Source organism: Mandrillus leucophaeus, unplaced genomic scaffold, assembly GCF_000951045.1.
Source record: "Mandrillus leucophaeus isolate KB7577 unplaced genomic scaffold, Mleu.le_1.0 Scaffold252, whole genome shotgun sequence".
Lineage (NCBI taxonomy): Eukaryota > Metazoa > Chordata > Mammalia > Primates > Cercopithecidae > Mandrillus > Mandrillus leucophaeus.
The window spans coordinates 2,670,290-2,687,441 of NW_012102610.1; the positions used below are offsets into that span (position 1 = coordinate 2,670,290).

The 17,152-nt window shown below is 53.1% G+C and overlaps 1 protein-coding gene across 1 annotated transcript in view; it reads right to left on the reverse strand.

Moving 5' to 3' along the window:
• GRIP2 (glutamate receptor interacting protein 2) overlaps positions 1-17,152 on the reverse strand; it is a 63,496-nt gene that overhangs the window by 17,815 nt on the left and 28,529 nt on the right. Inside the window, exons 2-16 of the mRNA XM_011983632.1 lie at positions 15,511-15,591; positions 15,097-15,232; positions 14,045-14,190; positions 13,264-13,350; positions 12,652-12,727; positions 11,294-11,439; positions 10,045-10,192; positions 9,765-9,934; positions 7,442-7,567; positions 6,750-6,899; positions 3,985-4,171; positions 3,359-3,504; positions 2,469-2,549; positions 1,122-1,188; positions 874-1,019 (exon numbers count right to left, since the gene is read on the reverse strand). Of these exons, the coding sequence (XP_011839022.1) occupies positions 874-1,019; positions 1,122-1,188; positions 2,469-2,549; positions 3,359-3,504; positions 3,985-4,171; positions 6,750-6,899; positions 7,442-7,567; positions 9,765-9,934; positions 10,045-10,192; positions 11,294-11,439; positions 12,652-12,727; positions 13,264-13,350; positions 14,045-14,190; positions 15,097-15,232; positions 15,511-15,591 (1,893 nt within the window). The remainder of the gene's footprint in view (positions 1-873; positions 1,020-1,121; positions 1,189-2,468; positions 2,550-3,358; positions 3,505-3,984; positions 4,172-6,749; positions 6,900-7,441; positions 7,568-9,764; positions 9,935-10,044; positions 10,193-11,293; positions 11,440-12,651; positions 12,728-13,263; positions 13,351-14,044; positions 14,191-15,096; positions 15,233-15,510; positions 15,592-17,152) is intronic.

Here is a 17,152-nt window from a genome sequence, read left to right on the forward strand (position 1 = left end):
TTTTTTTTTTTTTTTTTGAGACAGAGTCTTGCTCTGCTGCCCAGGCTGGAGTGCAGTGGCATGATCTCAGTTTACTGCTGTACTCTACTTCCAGGGTTCCAGTGATCCTCCCACCTCAGCCTCCCAAGTATCTGGGAGTACAGGCATGCATCACCCAGCTAATTTTTGTATTTTTTGTAGACATGGGGTTTTGCCATGTTGCCCAGGCTGGTCTCAAACTCCTGGGCTTAAGTGATCCACCCACCTTGGCCTCCCAAAGCGAGGGGTGTACAGGTATGAGCCATTGCACCTGGCCCAACTTTTCTTTACAAAAAGAAAGCTACCTCCTACAGTAACCTTCTTTCACAGAGTCAGAGTTGGTGACTTGAAGACTGCCCCTTTGAATCAGGGATTCGCTTTCCAGTTGGCACAGTCCTCACCAGTCCCTTTTGCCTCTCCAATTCATACAGCTTTTCTCACTCATTTGTATCACTATCTGGCTTCAGTGGGGCCTGAGTCTGTAGTCCTTGCTTATCCACTCATAGCCTGCCATTCAAAAGGACAGCCTTGCTCTTCCCTTGCCCTACCTACTCATCTGTCCACCAGCTGCACCCAGTAGGTCTCCTCTGCCAGGCTTGGTGCTAGACATGGAGGCTACAGGAGTGTCTCAAACTCCTGTCCATCTCACAGAGGCTCTGGAGGGCCCCAGACGCCGGCGACAGTGAGAAGTCTGTGGTGTTGCCCCCTCCTTCATTAGTTCAAAATTCCAGCCAGCCTTCAGCAGCACCCACCACCCTCCCTTCCACGGCCAGAGGGAGCCCTGAATTGCAAGCTGAGAGCCCACTGGCCAAAGGGTGGGCCTCTGGAAGTAGGAGGGCAGTGTGAGGGCCATACCAGAGTTGTCCTCGTCCTTCCGGATCTTCAGCTTCACCAGGTCCTCGCATTGCCGCAGGATTTGCACGGCGTCCTCCATGGGGCAGTTGTCCAGGCGGATGTTGTCGATGGCCAGCAGCTTGTCGCCTGGCTCCAGGGTGCCCGTCCTGCATGAGTAGCGGGGAGAGGGGATGGAAGGAGCTTGGTGCATGCAGGTGCCATACTCACCGCTGCTGGCTACTTCCCCTCCTGTGCCCCAGGGCCCCTACCTGTGTGCCACACTGCCTTTCTTGATGTCGGAGATGATCAGGGGCTCCCCTCGCTTCCTGCTAGCCGCTGGAGGAAAAGAGGCCGTGAATCTGACCTTGGTGGCCTCAGCCTGGGGTGGGGTGGCGAGGCCCAGGGGTCTGAGTGTGGACTCGGAGTCACTGGTCCTACTCACATTCTGATCCCACTGCTTCCTGGCTGGGTGACTGTGAGCAAATCAGCTCACTTCCCTGTGCCTCAGTTTCCCCCCGTAAAATGGGGGTGGCACTGCAGACCTCATGGGGATGTGGTGAGAGTAAATCAGGTAACGCAGGCACAAGATCTAGCATGGCCCTTCCAATGCCAGCTCTTCTTTCCTCCTGCTCCGCCCATCCCCCAGCAAACTGCGAGCTCTTTGTGGAGAGGGGCTGTCCGCTTGGTGCCTGTTCCCAGCACCGGGCTCAGGGCCAGCACCCAGGCTCTATTGTGTGCTCGGGGAGGGGACACAGAAGTGAACAAAACAGACAGCAGTCTCTCCCTGCCCTCCTGGAGCTGGCACTCCAGTGGTGGTCACAATCAACAACATTTAAACGTTGATGAAGTGAGCTGCGGAGAAACCTGAGAAACGGGCCTGTGTCGAGGGCGGTAAATGTTCAGTCAGGTGGTCGGGGAAGGCCTTGTCAAGTGACATTTGAGCAAAGACCTGAAGGAGGTAGGGAAGAGGCCAGAGGAACAGTCTCAGACGCAAAGGCCGAGAGGCAGGAAGGGGCAGGTATGGCAGGGAGCAGCCAGGCCGGCTGCGGCTGGAGGGCTTGAGTTGGGGAAAGTCAGGAGATGAGGTCAGAGGTCATGGGGTCCAGAGCACAGAGGGCCTCACTGGGGCCCGAGGCCTTCAGCTTTTACTCAGAATAAGTTGGGAGCCACGGAAGGGCTTTCCCATGCTCACCCATTCTACGTTTTTCTTCTGCACTCCTCATTTTCATTCCTTTGACAAACATGAATTAAGCACCTACTGTGTTCCAGGCCTTTGCTGGGCTCTGGGAACACAGAAGTAGGCAGAAAACCAAACCCAGCCTGCATATTTGTCACCTTCCAAAGTTCTCTCACCATGGGCCCCCCACAAGCCCCCCGGGAGACCCACGAGGCCAGGGGACTCCCATGGTGCAGAACGGGAAGCTGAGGCTTTGGGAAGCTGGGGTCTTGCTGAGAACACGCAGCTGGGTCCCACGGAAGCCAGCCTCCCCACACCCCCAAGCCTTTTCCTTGGGCCCTGCAGGGTGTCACGCCATGAAAATGCTGGTCCAAGCTTGGAGAGCTCTTTCTCCCCAGCAGGTGAGCTGGCTCCCGGGCAGGCGGCGGGGCAGACTCACAGCTGATGACGATACCCAGCTCCACGCCGCGCTTCTTGGGCAGCTTCACATGGAACGTGCCACTGCTTGGGATGACGGACTCTGGGGTGGATGGACATAGACCGGCGTGAGGACCAGAGGAGGAGCCTCACGAATCCCAGCCCCATGCCCATTCTGGCTGTGCTAGGAGGGACCCCAAAAGTCACAGTCCTAATCCCATCCTCCTGCTTCCTCCCAACAGAGGAGGAAACTGAGGCAGAGTGAGCTGACAGATTTGCTCAAAACAACTGACTCGCTCTAGTCAGACCCACCAGAGTCGGGGCTGGAACCAGGCCTCATGCCTGTCAGCTGGTGTGGTGGGCGGGAAGGGAGCTCCCCACAGCCTAACAACCCGGTGTGAATCTAGCATATATTTCCTGAGCACCTACTATGTGCCAGGCCGTGGCTGGGTATTTTCACGTTTTCATTTCTCTTGGGCATATGTCTCACCTAACCTGAGTACCACCCCTATAGTGAAAAGATTCTATCCACTATTTACAGATGGGGAGACAGAGTGGAGGGACTCTTCTGTCCAAAGCCACACGGTGTCGAGATCACAGAAGCAGAATTCTGACCCAAACTGTTGTTCGAGGTTCTTTGCCTAACCCATGCTGAGAAGGAACTTGGAGTATTTTCAGCTCCCCATCCCCATCTCCACTCGGTCCTGCCCCTCTGCAAAAGTTGCCTTGTGTGGAAACTTCTCCCTCCCACGCCAAAGCCTCCCTTCCCACCATAAGCTGCAAAGCCCCTGGGAGAAGGGCACTGAGCACAGAGGGGGATAGGGTGGAGCGTTTGCACCCGCAAGGCAGGATAAAGAGAGGAGGGGTGCAGGGCCCTGAAATATGAGGAGGAAGCTCGAGCCACTCACTCACCCGCCACATCGAACTCCACCTCTAGCACGACCTTGTGGGCCAGTGCGGCGTCCCGAAGGAGCTGGTTGGCTTCCTCCATAGTCCCGTCCTCGGTGGCGATGCCATTGATGGACAGGACACGGTCCCCTATCTGCAGCAGCCCACACCTGAACCCAGGGGGCCCAGCAGAGAGAAGAGGCTCCGTGACAGGTCCACTGGGAGAGAATGTCATGCAGGGCAGGACTGAACCTGGGCCCCACCTCCTGGCCTGGGGTGACTCTCAGCTCTGCCCTGGCCCACCTGTGTATCCTCAGGAATCTGGCTAAGGGCTGGACCTTGCTGGACCTCAGTTTCTCTGTTTGTCCAATGGGAATGATGCCATGAGCCTTACAAGACGTATATACAGGGGACTCTGCCTTCAGGCAGACAGGGGTTCAAGCCTTGGGATTCCATGGGTAAGCTGCGTAATCCTGGGCAAGTGAGTTAGCTTCTCTGAACCTCAGTTTTCTCATCTGTAAAATGGGGCTGGTGCTGGGGCTGATGCAACGGTTAAGTGATGTGCTTGTGAAGCTAGGACTTGGTGCTGTGACTCAGTTTCTCTCAGTTGGAGAGTGGCAGGCTCAGTAGGGAGGGGGCAGGAGGCTCACCTCTCAGCCGGGCTGTCAGGCTCGATGAAGCACACGAGGGGTGGGGAGGACAGGGTCTCCGTGGCGAAGATGCCGCCCTGGAGCTGGAGGCCAAAGCCGCTGAGGGGGTCTCCGCAGAGCACGACCTCCGTGGTCTCTGTGTGTACAATCTGCCCGCCCGGCCCCACTGTGCTGGAGGCCAGCGACACTGTAGGACAGGTGGGCCCAGCATTCAGGTGAGTCGCCCCACCGAGGTCTTCCTGCCAGGGCCTGCCCATCCCAGGGCCCGAGGCACTGGAGCCAGAGCGCAAGGAAGTGGGAGCCCTGACTCAATCTGGGACCAGGCTAGATCACAGCCCACTCTGAGCCTTGGCTTCCTCATCTGAACAATGGGATCGTGATTCCCACCTCGTGGGGTGCGGCAAGGACTAGGGAAGATAGTGGCTGGGACTGACTGTCATGCTGTAAAACAGGTTCTAGGAGTAGTGTAATTTTATTATATTATTGTGCTGTGATCTACTGTAGTATCTATTATATTATGTCACTCTGCTTTTTGGTAAGAGCTTTATTGAGATATAATTTATATACCACAGTAGTCACCTATTTAATGTGTACAATTCAATGGTTTTTAGTGTATTCACGGTTATGCAAACATCACCACAACGCATTTGAGAGCATTTCATCAACTCCAAAAGAAACCCTGTTCCCTTCAGCCATCCCCGAAGATCTTCCTATGTCCCCTAGCCCTAGGCAACCACGAATCTACTTTTATCTCTGGATTTGCCTGTTCTGGGCACTTTATATAAACAGAATCATGCACCACGTGGCCTTTGTGACTGGTTGCTTTCACTTGGCATAATGTTTTCAAGTTCATCCATGCTTTGCAGGTATCAGAATTGCATTCCTTTTTGTGACTGAATAATATTCCATTGTATGGATATACCACATTTTGTTTATCCATTCATCCATTGGTGGATACTGCATTCCTTCCAGCATTTGGCTACAGGGAATAATGCTACTATGAACATTCATGTATAAATTTTTAGATGGAGATGACACGTGTTTCATTTCTTTTGGGCATATACCTAGGAGTGGAATTGCTGGGTGACATGGCAACTCTATCTTTAACTATTTGATGCATAACGTTATTTAATAAATATTGTTTTACCTTCCATATGTGAAATATATTTGCATCATTAATATGAATCTTGGAAGTAATTTATTATTAAACAAAATTTATTTAGTATTTTATTTTATTACTAATTATATTATTGTCATATATTATTAAATTATACTGTATGTTATACATTACAAAATGTGTAATATGTTATGTTTTTAGGTATATTGTGTTTTTATATGTATTTATTTATTTATTTTAAAACAAGGTCTCACTGTGTTGCCCAGGGTGGCTCACCAGCAGCATCATCTTTGCCCACTGCAACCTCCGCCTCCCAGGTTCAAGTGATTTTCCCACCTCCAGAGTAGCTGGGATTACAGGCGTGCACCACCATACCCGGCTAATTTGTTGTATTTTTGGTAGAGATGGAGTTTCGCCATGTTGGTCAGGCTTGTCTCGAACTCCTGGCCTCAAGTGATCTGCCCACCTCGGCCTCCCAAAGTGTGGGGATTACAGGCGTGAGCCACCATGCCTGGCCTGTTTTTTCCTTTTCACTACTATATCCCCAGTGATAAAAATGGTACGTAAGAGGTCAAATTTTTTGGTTGAATTACTTAATAAATTATTATCAATAGTAATAATGATAGTACTTTCTTAGTTACACATCCTAGGAAGGAGACAGGTAGAAGAGTCACACGAGCCTCCAGTCTCCACATCCCCTGCCTACGAGCAGCACTTCTGCATCTTTTCACCTACATATTCCTCACTTTCGTGGCCAGGAAAGATGGTTAGTAGAGGTATATTTTATCTCTGATCTGATTCTGAAATCTCTTTCCCATTTCCCCTTGGCTGCCAGGAAGTATAGAACCATATTTAGCTTTTTTCAGACACCAGGTGACCTGTACTCATCTCTTCTTTCATCTGGTTCTATCTCAAAGGGCCAAGTTTGATCTTCTGTCCTTCCTGGAGGCCTCTGCAGCTCATGTGGCAGGAGGCTGAGAACCCTTTGTGCATCAACAAAGGAAAGACTCTTCCCAAGAAGGGTTTTGAAATTTTAAGCATTATTGTGTTTTGCCACTTCCACATGGCTCCTGCCTTATCATTCACTACTATTTGTCTTCTATTGATTTACTTTTCTTAATATGTAAATATCTTCATTTCAAAAGGGAAATTTTGAATAATAAATAAGCAGAGAAGTAAGACTGGAAATTATTACATTCTGGACAGCTAGTCTCAGGCCATGTCTTTCTCTTAGGGGAAATTAACAAATGGCAGCAAGGTGGTAAGGATATAGTAATGCAGCACTGAGACTTTATCCATGAATGAATCAGGACTGAATGGCAAAAAATGTGAAATCTTCGCGCAAATCTGAAAAGACTTCCTTTCCTCAAGGACTTTATCACCAAGTCCTAGGAATTTTTCATAATAAAAATACAAGAATAAGAGTGTACAAAGTAACTGGCACCCCTCAGTGGTCCTCTTGTGCAGTGCACAACCTGCCCAGCCATCCATGACAGCCTGGTGTTCCAGTCATATTATTTGACATTCCCACACATACACCTGGAGCTCTGCCCAAAATACCTCCCCTCGCCCCGACATACACCCTTTGGCAAGCCTCACTCTCAGACATACAGGCAGCCCAAGGAGGAGGGAAGAGACCACGGCTTACACGAGCTCTTGTGTTCCCTTCTTCGCTGCCTTCTCCGCCCCATTGTAGTTCGAGGACTCATGGGCTGGGATCCACGGGGAAGGGTGCTGGGGTTGTTGCAGGAAAAGGCATGGTTCAAGGTCGGCGAGGAAAAGGGAGTTGAAGACAAGGCTGGGGAGATGAGAGCACAGCCCCGTGAACCCCAGCCGAGGCTCTCCACCCCGCCACACAGTGGGTGCTGGGAAGCCACCCAACCACAGGGAGAGATGGGGATGACTTCCCCCTTCACATCAGTTACTCATGGTGTGACCTCAGGCAAGTCTCTTTCTTCTCTGGGCCTCAAAGACTGTAGGGTTTCCATAGACCCTGTGAAACTCAGCTACTAGGGACAAGGGCCAATCTCGCCACTGGAATGCTAGATGACAATGGGGCAGGTCACCTAATCTCTTCTTTTTTTTTTTTTAGTTGAGGTCTTACTCTGTCACCCAGGCTGAAGTGCAGTGGTGTGATCTTGACTCACTGCAGCCTCAACCTCCCAGGCTGAAGCGATCCTCCGGCCTCAGCCTCTTGAGTGGCTGGGACAACAGGCGTGCATCAACACACCTAGCTCCCTAATCTCTGAGTCTGAGTTTCCTTCCCTTAGACAACAGGCATCACCCCTCCCTAGGAAAGGCTACAAGACTGGCCGAGCTACAGCAGGGCAGGCACATTACATCGACTTTGGTCCTGGCCAGCAGGTGTGGCCCAGGTGGGCATCCTGCAGTGGCCGGGCCGGGGGCTGTGGCAGGAGGGCACGCAGGGGTCCCAGCGGTGCAGCTGCTCACTCCTCTGCACTTTCACTGTAGCCAGCGGAGAAAGAGGAAAGAGAGGTGCAGGTGTTAGTGGCTGAGGGCACTATGAAGCCAGGAAAGCAGGAACCAGAAGATCCTCGCGCTTCCCCTGAGCCAGGCAAGGCACTTAGTAATCTGCTCACGTGTCCCAGACGCCTATGATGTGCTGGGCACTGTGTTCAGAGTGCAGCTGCTGCCACGTGGCAGCCTGAGAGGCAGGGACAGGAGAGGGAAAGGAGGCCAGGCCGAGGCCCACTGCTGGGAGGTTGTGGAGCAGAGATTTGAACACAGGCATCTGCCCTGGAGCCAGAGAGGTTTACAGCTATGAGTGCTGCCCATGAAGTTTCTCCAAGAAAGAACTGGTGAGGAGTGCAGCTGGCAGACAGTGTCCAGCTGCAGCACTCTGGGGATATGCAGTGGCTCTGCAGCCCAGACAGCCTCGGCCAGTGGCTGAGCGCCAGGGGCACTAGGGCCTGGCTATATTTCTGCCCCACGCTGGACTCTCCAGGACAGCCTTTGCTCCAGGGCTCCCTGCTGGGTTGGCCAAGGCTGAAGTGCACCACGGGCTGAGGCTGCTCCCCGTTCCCAGGCTGCAACCCTTCCCAGCCTTATCCACAGTGAATTCTTTGCACTTCTGCTCCAAGTTCCCAGGGAACACCCCCGCCCCGACCCCCTAGGAGACCCTGCTTCCTCCACCTGATCCTCCAAACTGACCACCATACAACACCTCTTCCCAGACTGCCCCAGGCCAGCTCTCCTCTTGCACTGATGGACAGGTGAGGACTCAACAGTCTCAGCCAATTGATTCTGTCTCCTTGAGCCACATCTCCACAGACCCCTCCCCAGGGCTTGGCCCACTCTGGAGTCAGTTGCCTAGGTCAAATCCCAGCTCTGTCACTGACCAACTGTGGGACCTGGAGGAGTCACTTGGCCTGTCTGTGCCTCAGTGTTATACCTGTAAAATGGGACAAAGAGAGTGGCCACCTCCTAGGGTAATGGGGAGGATTAGAATGAGTTAATAATATAACGTGCTTGGAGCAGTGCCTGGCGTTTAGTAGAAGCTCAGTTAGTGAGAGTCAAGGGATTGTAAGCAGACGCGTAGCTTTGCAATGCTACCTCAGCTTTCCCTGTAAAGTGGGAGAACAGATGTGTCACGAGGAAGAAACGAGGCATGCAGGCCGCAGCACCAAACCTGGCACACAGCAGATGCTCGATAAACGGTATGAGAATGAATGACACTGTTCCAAGCCCTAACGTCGCCCTGATCAGCCCCTGGACTGTGGTTCAGTGCGGCTTCTTCAGAAGCTGGCAGAGACCATGGAGGTGGACTCTCCCCAAGGACTGTCCTCCCAATCAGGTGTGGGGGATTCCGTTCTCTTCCAGAAGATGGGGTTTGCAAAGGGTGGGGTGGACAGACTCCTTCCTCACCCTCCAGCTCTGCCCTTAGGGCTAGGATTTATAGGCCTGGGCGGTGCCCTGTCCTTTATCTCCTTCAGCCTCCCCCATGTCTGTGCATTAGCGGTCCTCCCTCCTTTTTATGGCTGAGGTAACTGGGACCCAGAGAGGGAAAGGCAGTTGTCCAGCTGCTGGGAGCAAAGATGGGACTTGCACTCAAGGCCCAAGGTTTGGTCTGCTGGAGGTGCTTTCCTGCTCTGAGCTGAAAGCTGCCCCTCTGTGGCCACCCTCCACCCTGCCCCTGGCCGCAGCTGTGCCCTCTGGACCCTCAGACCAGCCACTTCCTCTGCTCTTGGAAATGCCCAGCACCCAGCTCCCTGCTCATAGCTGGGAGACCCTGACAGTTCACAGGAGAAACTCCAGGCCCTCTCTACCTTCCCAGCTGCCTCCTCTGGACCTGCTGAGGGTCCTTGAGAAGAGCCCAGGATCTAAGCTCTGAGTAGCAGAGAGCACAGGACTGTTCCCTCCCTCATTCTAGCCCTTATACTCCTATTAATGCAACCTGTGATGAAACCAGCTTTGGGAGCATCTATGCCAGCAGGCTCAATTCAAACCTTTAAGTTGTTTCTCTGCCCCACCTTCCTACCCTCAGTGGCTGCTCTTGATAGTTTTGAGCTTCCCTGTGCAAATGAAGATTTGCCCTAGTACATTTTAGCCCGCTCCTCCCAGCCTGCCCAGGGCTCTGGTCCCGGGCCTCTCAGGCCTCATGACTGCCCAGGTTTGGGCCCTGAGATCTGCTGAGGGGACCCACCTGCCTCTGAGGGCCTCAGTGGCCGCTGACTCTGGGGCACAGGCAGGATCTCCAGCCGCACCTTCTCCGACACGCTGGCCAGGAGCTTGGTGGCCTCGAGCAGCGAGCAGTGTTCCGTGCTGGTGCCATCGATGGACAGGATGTGGTCTCCAGGGTGCAGGGCTCCGCTCCTGGTCGGGCAGGGGAGCAAAGGTGGAGGCTGATCCAGGCCAGACAAAGTTCTGGGCTGCCTCTCCCCTGTACACACCTCCATGGTGGCAGTACCCAAGGTGTGCCTTACCTGTCCACCACGCTGGCTGGCTTGATGCGGTCAATGGTGATGACCGACTTGTTCCGGACGGAGGTGGTGGTGAGCGAGATCCCCAGGGCAGACCCTGGTGTCTTGACTATTTCCACCATCAAGGGTCCTGAAGCATTAGCCACCGTGTCTGGCATGACGGAGAAAAAAAGTCTGAAACGCAAATATCAAGCACTTTCCTCCCCAGCCTCACTCTACTATCTTGATTTAACCCTTGTGCCTGGAAGAAACTGTTAAGCCCATTTGATTAACATAATTTTTTAATTCTTTTTTTCTTTGTTCTTTTATCTTCTACCAAGTGTTATATCAATTTGACAGACAAGATAGCAGTGGAGGAGGGGTAGGAGCTCAGGTCTGAGGGGCTGTGATCCCAGGGCTTTGTTGGGTGATATGAATTTGCCTGAGTTTATTAAGAGCCTGCGGTATACCAGCACTAAACTGTAAAGTTCACTACAATCCATCCCCATCTCAGAAAATGGCACCTCCATTAACACACCCAGTGGCTGGAAATTGAAACTTTGGCCGCACCCTTAGCTCCTGCCCTTGCCCCCACCTCCCATGTCCAAATCTCAGCAGATCAGGCCAGCTGGACCATCATCATATTCCTGAATCTCACGTCTTCTCCCTCCTTAGCCAGCAGCCTGGTTCAGTCCGTCAGCTCTCGCTTGGACAGCTGCTGCCGCTTCCTATGGCCTCCCAGCTTCCACCTCACCCCGCTCTGCCCTCACCACCTTTCACTCACCTGTGCCAACCACGGCAGCCTCCTCACTGTGACCAACCATTCCTGCCATGCTCCTGCCTCAGGGCCTTTGCACTTACTGTTCCGCCCTCCCGGAATGCTGTTCCTGGACATTCCCTGCCTCACCCATTCCCTCACTCCCCCACCTAGAGACCATCCCCCAGCCCGTCCCATCTCTCTCCCCTGCCTCTTCTCTTTTTTCCGCAGCACTTATTGCCAACTGACATACACCATATCTTCTCTGTTCTGGATACTGTCCTCTCCCCACCAGAATGCCAGCTCCGTGAGAACAGAGACCTCAATTCCGTTGTTCTAGACTGCATTCCCAGCGCATCAACCGATGCCTAGCACATCCTATTTATTGCCCAGAGAGGCTGTGACTGTCCCAAGGTCATGCAGCCTTTGCAGTGGTAAAGATCCATGGCCACTGCCGCCTCCCCCCATCCCAGGCCTCCTTCTGCCTCAACCCATACACTCAGGCCCCCAACTCACCAGGGGTGGCCACATCATACTCCACCTGAAAGAGTGCCTCATGGCTGCACTGCCGCAGGGTGGCCAGGGCGGTGGCATGGCTGGCCCCGTGCAGCGGGATTCCATCGACGCTGAGCAGCCTGTCGCCCACCTTCAGGGAGCCCTCCCTGCAGGGAAGGGCCGGTCACCAGCCTGGCCCGGCAGCAGCACTGGGCACAGCCTGTCTGGGAGGGCGCTGGGAAGGGGGGCGTGGAGGATGAAGGAAGCAGAGAGTGGGTGGAGGAGGAAGGAGAGGAGGGAACGGGTGAAGGGGCGCATGAGTGAGTGAAGGAATGAGCCACCCCAGGGGTGGGGAGCTGCATAAAGCAAGGGGGGATGAAGACAGGATGGGACGCCTCTGCCGCCTGCCACTCCTCTGGGTGTGTAGTAATTCACAGGCTCAGTGCAGAACCCTGAAATGTCTGAGCTGGGGGTGCCCTTCAAGTGCTGCCCCCAACTCTTGCCTCAGGGGCAAATGAGAGCACCAGGGCCCAGAGAGGGTGTGAGCTGTGCCCATGCCACACAGCATTGGGGGCTAGTCTGAGCCATCCTGGTCCCTTCCCATTGCTCCACCCTCATCCTGGTTTCTCAGCAGTGATTCTGGCCTGACGACAACCCGCGCCTGGGAAATAACTCAGCAGGGGCCAGGGGAGGGGCCCTAGCAGCGTTCACCTCAGTTTGGGTCACATCCCCAGCCTGGAACGCCTCTCCCAACAGGTGGCCAAAGCTATTCTGGGGGGTTCTATGAATAGCTCATCACAGGGCCCTGTCCCAAGGACAGATTTAGATTTCTGACAAGGCCGTTCCAGGCTTCTCTTAAAATGGCCAGGAATCTCCCACTGGGGAGGCCAGGGGATCAGGGACTGGGAACTGGACATGTTCTTTCCCCATATTCTCTCCTCCTGGTCCTTCCGGGCTGGGCGCAGGTGGGGCCGAGCTGGGTTGATCAGCCAGGACCCAGGAGACTGAGTCACAGACAGCTACAGCAGTGACCAATCAGCGTGCCTCCAAATCTCTCATAGCAACTCTTAGGGACCATTCCATAGACGGGAAAACTAAGGAGCAGGAAAGGGAAGAACGACACCAAGGCTGCCCCTCTCCAAACACCCCAGCCCCCGAGACAGCAGGATGTTGGAGAAGAAAGGGGTTGAGGTTTCCTTCATTTGGGGTTACATCCCGGCTCCACCAGCAACTCCCTGAATCACACTAGGCAGGGAGTGCTCCCTCAGGGCCTCAGTCTCTTCATCTGGGGAACAGGCATGGTGACTCCGCTCCACGCTTTTTGCAGGGGAGTTGGGGCAGGTCAATGCAGTGTGTGGATTTCTTCTGCCTCAGCTCACCTGTCAGCAGGGCCACCGGGCCGCACGTAGGTCAGGACAAGCGGGCGGGACTTGTGCCCATCTTCATGGGCACCTCCTGGACAGAATTTGACAAGAAGCAGGAATCATTCACCCACCCCTTCCCATCCAGAGGCCCCCACACAGCCCCTGAGCAGGCTCCTTCAGTAAAACCTGTTTGAGGACCTTGTCCTTGCTATTCATGGACCCTCTTATGAGACACCAACAATAAATACCCCCTCCCAAGAGATGGTACACGGGGTGGGTAACATGACCAAAGTCCTCTCTCTGTTAAATGGCTTGCCTCCCTTCTGTGACCTCACCTTATTTCCCCTTTTCCCTGATCTCTAGGAAGCTCCAGACTTTGTTCTCAATCTCTGTAGCAGCTTTCACCATCATTTTCCAGTACAACTGTCTCCTCTCACTCTCCCCAGCCAAGCATACTTCATTGCTTGGCAAATTTTCCCACTGAATACTTACCTTAACGGTCCTGTGTTCCTTAAAGTCAGAACTGAGATATGCATAAATTACATTCAAAGCAAAACAGTGCACACATGGAATTAGTATTAGCCTCTTTCTTGCTGCCCCAATCCCAAGGGCAATTCTTTCACTGACCTCTAAGGACAAAGCCAAAGCTATTGCCCTCCTTGTAGAGGGAGACGTCCACTGTCTTTGAAATGATCCTTGGGTTATTCTCAGGAGCTGGGGAGAAACGGAGGACTCCTTTGAGTCCCTCAGTTGCATCTTCAGGCCAGCAGATGTGCCCAAAGCTCATTCCAGGAGGACTGGGTGATCAGTCACAGAGATTACAGGGAGGATAAACCCTTGCCCATTTTACAGGTCGAATAAGTGAGGCTTAGGGGGACCCTCTCCCCTAATCCCACTTAGCCCACCACTGACAGAGAGGAAAGGGCCTGCCCATGCTCACAGAGATGACGGCAGAACTCAGGCTTGAGTCCATGGCTGGTAGGCTCAGGCCAGGGTTGAACTCCAGACAGTTACTCAAAATTCATGACTTTAGACCAACTTTGAAAATCTCAAGCTAGGTGAAACCCTACACCGCTGCTACTTAGTGCAGGGCAGTGGAGTGTGGGTGTGGTAGGCCAGGGAACAACTTATTCAGCTAATGCTTCCAAAACCTTCCCCGCTAAAGCAAAAGCATCTGGAAACTAAATATGTAAAATGACATTGGCTATAGCGTCCCACCGCCTCCTAGTGACAGCATACTGCGGTCGTAGGCTCAGCCCCTAGGTGAGGTATGGATGCTTGTGGCCAGTCTCCAGGTTCCACCCACTCCATCTGGTACGATCCCCACCACCCAGGCCCTGGTGGGGAGGTAGCCGTGTCCACCCGCGACCGAGGCAGTGGAGAAAGTTCCCCGTCCAAGGGCACCCACCGGGCGGGGGCAGCTCATACTCCACCTCCAGCACCACGCGCTCGCCCACATTCTTGAGCAGGGTGATGATCTCATCGTGGCGGAGCCTGGTCAGGTGGATCCCATTCACAGACCGAATATAGTCACCAACGTTCAGCAGATCACTCCTGGAGCAGGAAGGCCAGGGCACGCATGGTAATAGGTGCTGGCCCATGCAGTCCTGGCATTCACACCCACCCTCCTCTGGAATCTTTATGATCACTGGATCGTCATTTCACAAACGGGAAAGCTGAGGCTCAAAGAGGTCAGACACTTGTCCAAGGTCACACAGCAAGTAAAAGAGTGCAGAGCCTGATGCCCAGATCCCAGGTTTTCCCTCTACACTGGTCTGCCTGCTTTTCCTTGTGCAGGGGTGTCTCAGATGAGCCTGCAGAGTGGCCAGATCATTACATCCTTTGCTATTCCCTAACGCTCCTCCTGGCTTTTCGCCACCAACCTTCCTTCTGTTCAATTGGACATTTATCTGCACCTGTCTTGTGCGAGGCCCAGGGATGCAGTGACTGAGAGGCTAACTCCCAGGCCTCCTGGTCCAAGGGAGCCACAGGGGCAAATGACAGGGTAAATCAGGACAATGTGTGCAGAAATGTGTATGTGGGGCTTCAGGAACAGAGTAGTACAGCTGCCTTGGCCTGGGGTCAGGGAGGGCTTCCTGGAGGCAGTGACCTCTGTGCTGAGTGTGGAGGGGTAAAGAGGAGTGTGCCAGAAGGATGCTGTGGGGAACAGGCTTTTGGACATAGAGGACTGCATATGCAAGGGCCTGGAGGGCAGATATGGCCTGGTGACTGTGGGGTGCTATGGCCAAGCCCCTGGTGTAAAAGAAAAGAGAAGCCAGGGTCTAGAATTACAGCCTCCATTGGAGGCCTTCCCTCTGCAGACACCAAGCTGATGGGTGCTCCTGGAAACAGCTGCTTGATTGCTTTGCATAAGGCCTTCAGTACATTTTCCACTGACCCTGGGGTCCCATCACTGCCTCTGCACCCACCTCCTGCTGCCATGCCAAGCCCACTTCTCACCTGGCCGCAAGTCCCCCAGGTCTCAGGTTGGAAACCCTGGGCTTTCCATCCTTGTCGGTGCCACCTGAGATAGTCAGGCCCAGCGTGCTGCCTTCCTTCTTGATCAACTCCACCACAGTAATCCCTCGGAACTCCTCTGACGACAGATGGGGATGGGGGCTTGAGTGGCCAGCTGGGGCCACCCCAGGCCCCCAGCTCCAAGACAAGTGAGGCAAGCACCTGGTTAGTAGGGCACTCTGCTACATAGACCTGGGTGATGATCATCTCCTTTTTACAGAGGAGAATCAGACAGGTTAACTGGCTGGTCTAAGGTCACAGAGCAAGTTAGTGGCAAAGCTGTTGCCGTCTGACCCCCACCTAGGGCTCTCTGTGCCTTCAGGGCAGAAAAAGAGGGAATGAGGGAAGCCTCATTACCTGGAATGCTCTGTCTGCGGCATGCCAGGGAAACGTCGGCCCCTCCTGCGTCCTTGCCTCCTTTGGAGTAGGGCCCATCGTCTGCAGGGGAGAAAGAGGGAAAGGCCGAGTTCCACTTTCATTTCCATGCCTGCAGACCTCCTCTGCTTTGGTTATTTTCTACTCCATGGACGTGGCCTGTAAGATGGGTTCCCTCCTGCCACCAGCTCCACCTGATTCTCTGCTGGAGAATCATCACGGCTGCTTCTCCCAAAGAAAGCCTGGCCCCTGCTCTTGGGGCTGAATAACATTCTCTGAGCACTACACTATACATTGGGAGCTTCACAGCCATTCTGTGGTTCACTGTCTCAACAACCCTGTGAATGGTGTTACCATGGATCAGATTATTCCACTGTACAGATAAGGAAGCTGAGGCTCAGAGAAGGCCAACTCATGCCCATCGTCACACAGCTGGAGAGTTGTGCAATCTGCATTAGAACCCAGTTCTGCTGACTCTACTACCCAGGGCTGTGCTTACATACCTGCTGGGACGGGGAGCTCTCTCACATGCAGGCACCGCAGCTCATGTGAGATAGCTCTGACAGAGAGGAAACTCAATCTTGGGTGGACCAGATTAATGCTTCCTCATGAGGACCGCACTTTACAGTTTACGAATCACATTCTCAAGTGTTCTAGGCAGCCTGAGATAAGTCTGTCCTCCTTCACTCTAATTCGAGAAAGTGCTCCCTCGTGTTTCCTCAAATATTGTTTCCATCAGCTCTCTCTCTTTTTAAAAGCTTAATAGATGTACTTCAGGACTTCCCATTTTATTCTCCATGACCCACATCCACCCTTCTCTCATACTTTCCATGTCTTCTTTATCTCTCCAAGATACGTCTAATCTGCAATGAAATCTGCCTTTTTTGCTTCTTTTAAGTTAGTAGAAAATCTTTCATACATTTCAAACATATAGAAGGTAGGACAGTATGATGCAGAGATTCTCAAAATGTGGTCCCCAGGCCCACGGCACCGGGGAACTTGTCAGAAATGTAAATTCTTCGCTGGCCACAGTGGCTCATGCCTGTAATCTCAACACTTTGGGAGGCTGAGGCAGGTGGATCACTTGAACCCTGGGGTTCAAGACCAGCCTTGGCAACATAGTAAAACCCCATCTCTACAAAAAATGCAAAAATTGGCCGGGCATGGTGGTACGTGCCTGCAGACCCAGCTACTCGGGAGGCTGAGGTGGGGCTATCACTTGAGTTTGGGAGGTCGAGACTACAGTGAGCTGTGATTGTGCCACTGCTTCCAGTGACAGAGTGAGACCCTCACTCTGTCTCAAAAAGAGAGAAAGACAGAGACAGAAGAAAGAGAGAGAGGGAGAGAAAGAAGGAAGGGAAGGGAAGGGAAGGGAAGGGAAGGGAAGGGAAGGCAAGGCAAAGCAAGGCAAGGCAAGGCATTTCCTTTTCAAGGCATTGCCTTTCCTAGGCATTTAAAGTGTGTTAAAGCTACAGAAATTGGATTGTTTTTCAAATTTCATTTTCTAATTACTTGGAAAGGAAAGGAAAGAAAAGGAAGAAGGAAAGAAAAGGAAAGGAAAGGCAGAAAGGAAGAAAGGAAGAAGGAAAGGAAACGAAGAAGGAAAGGAAAGGAAGAAGGAAAG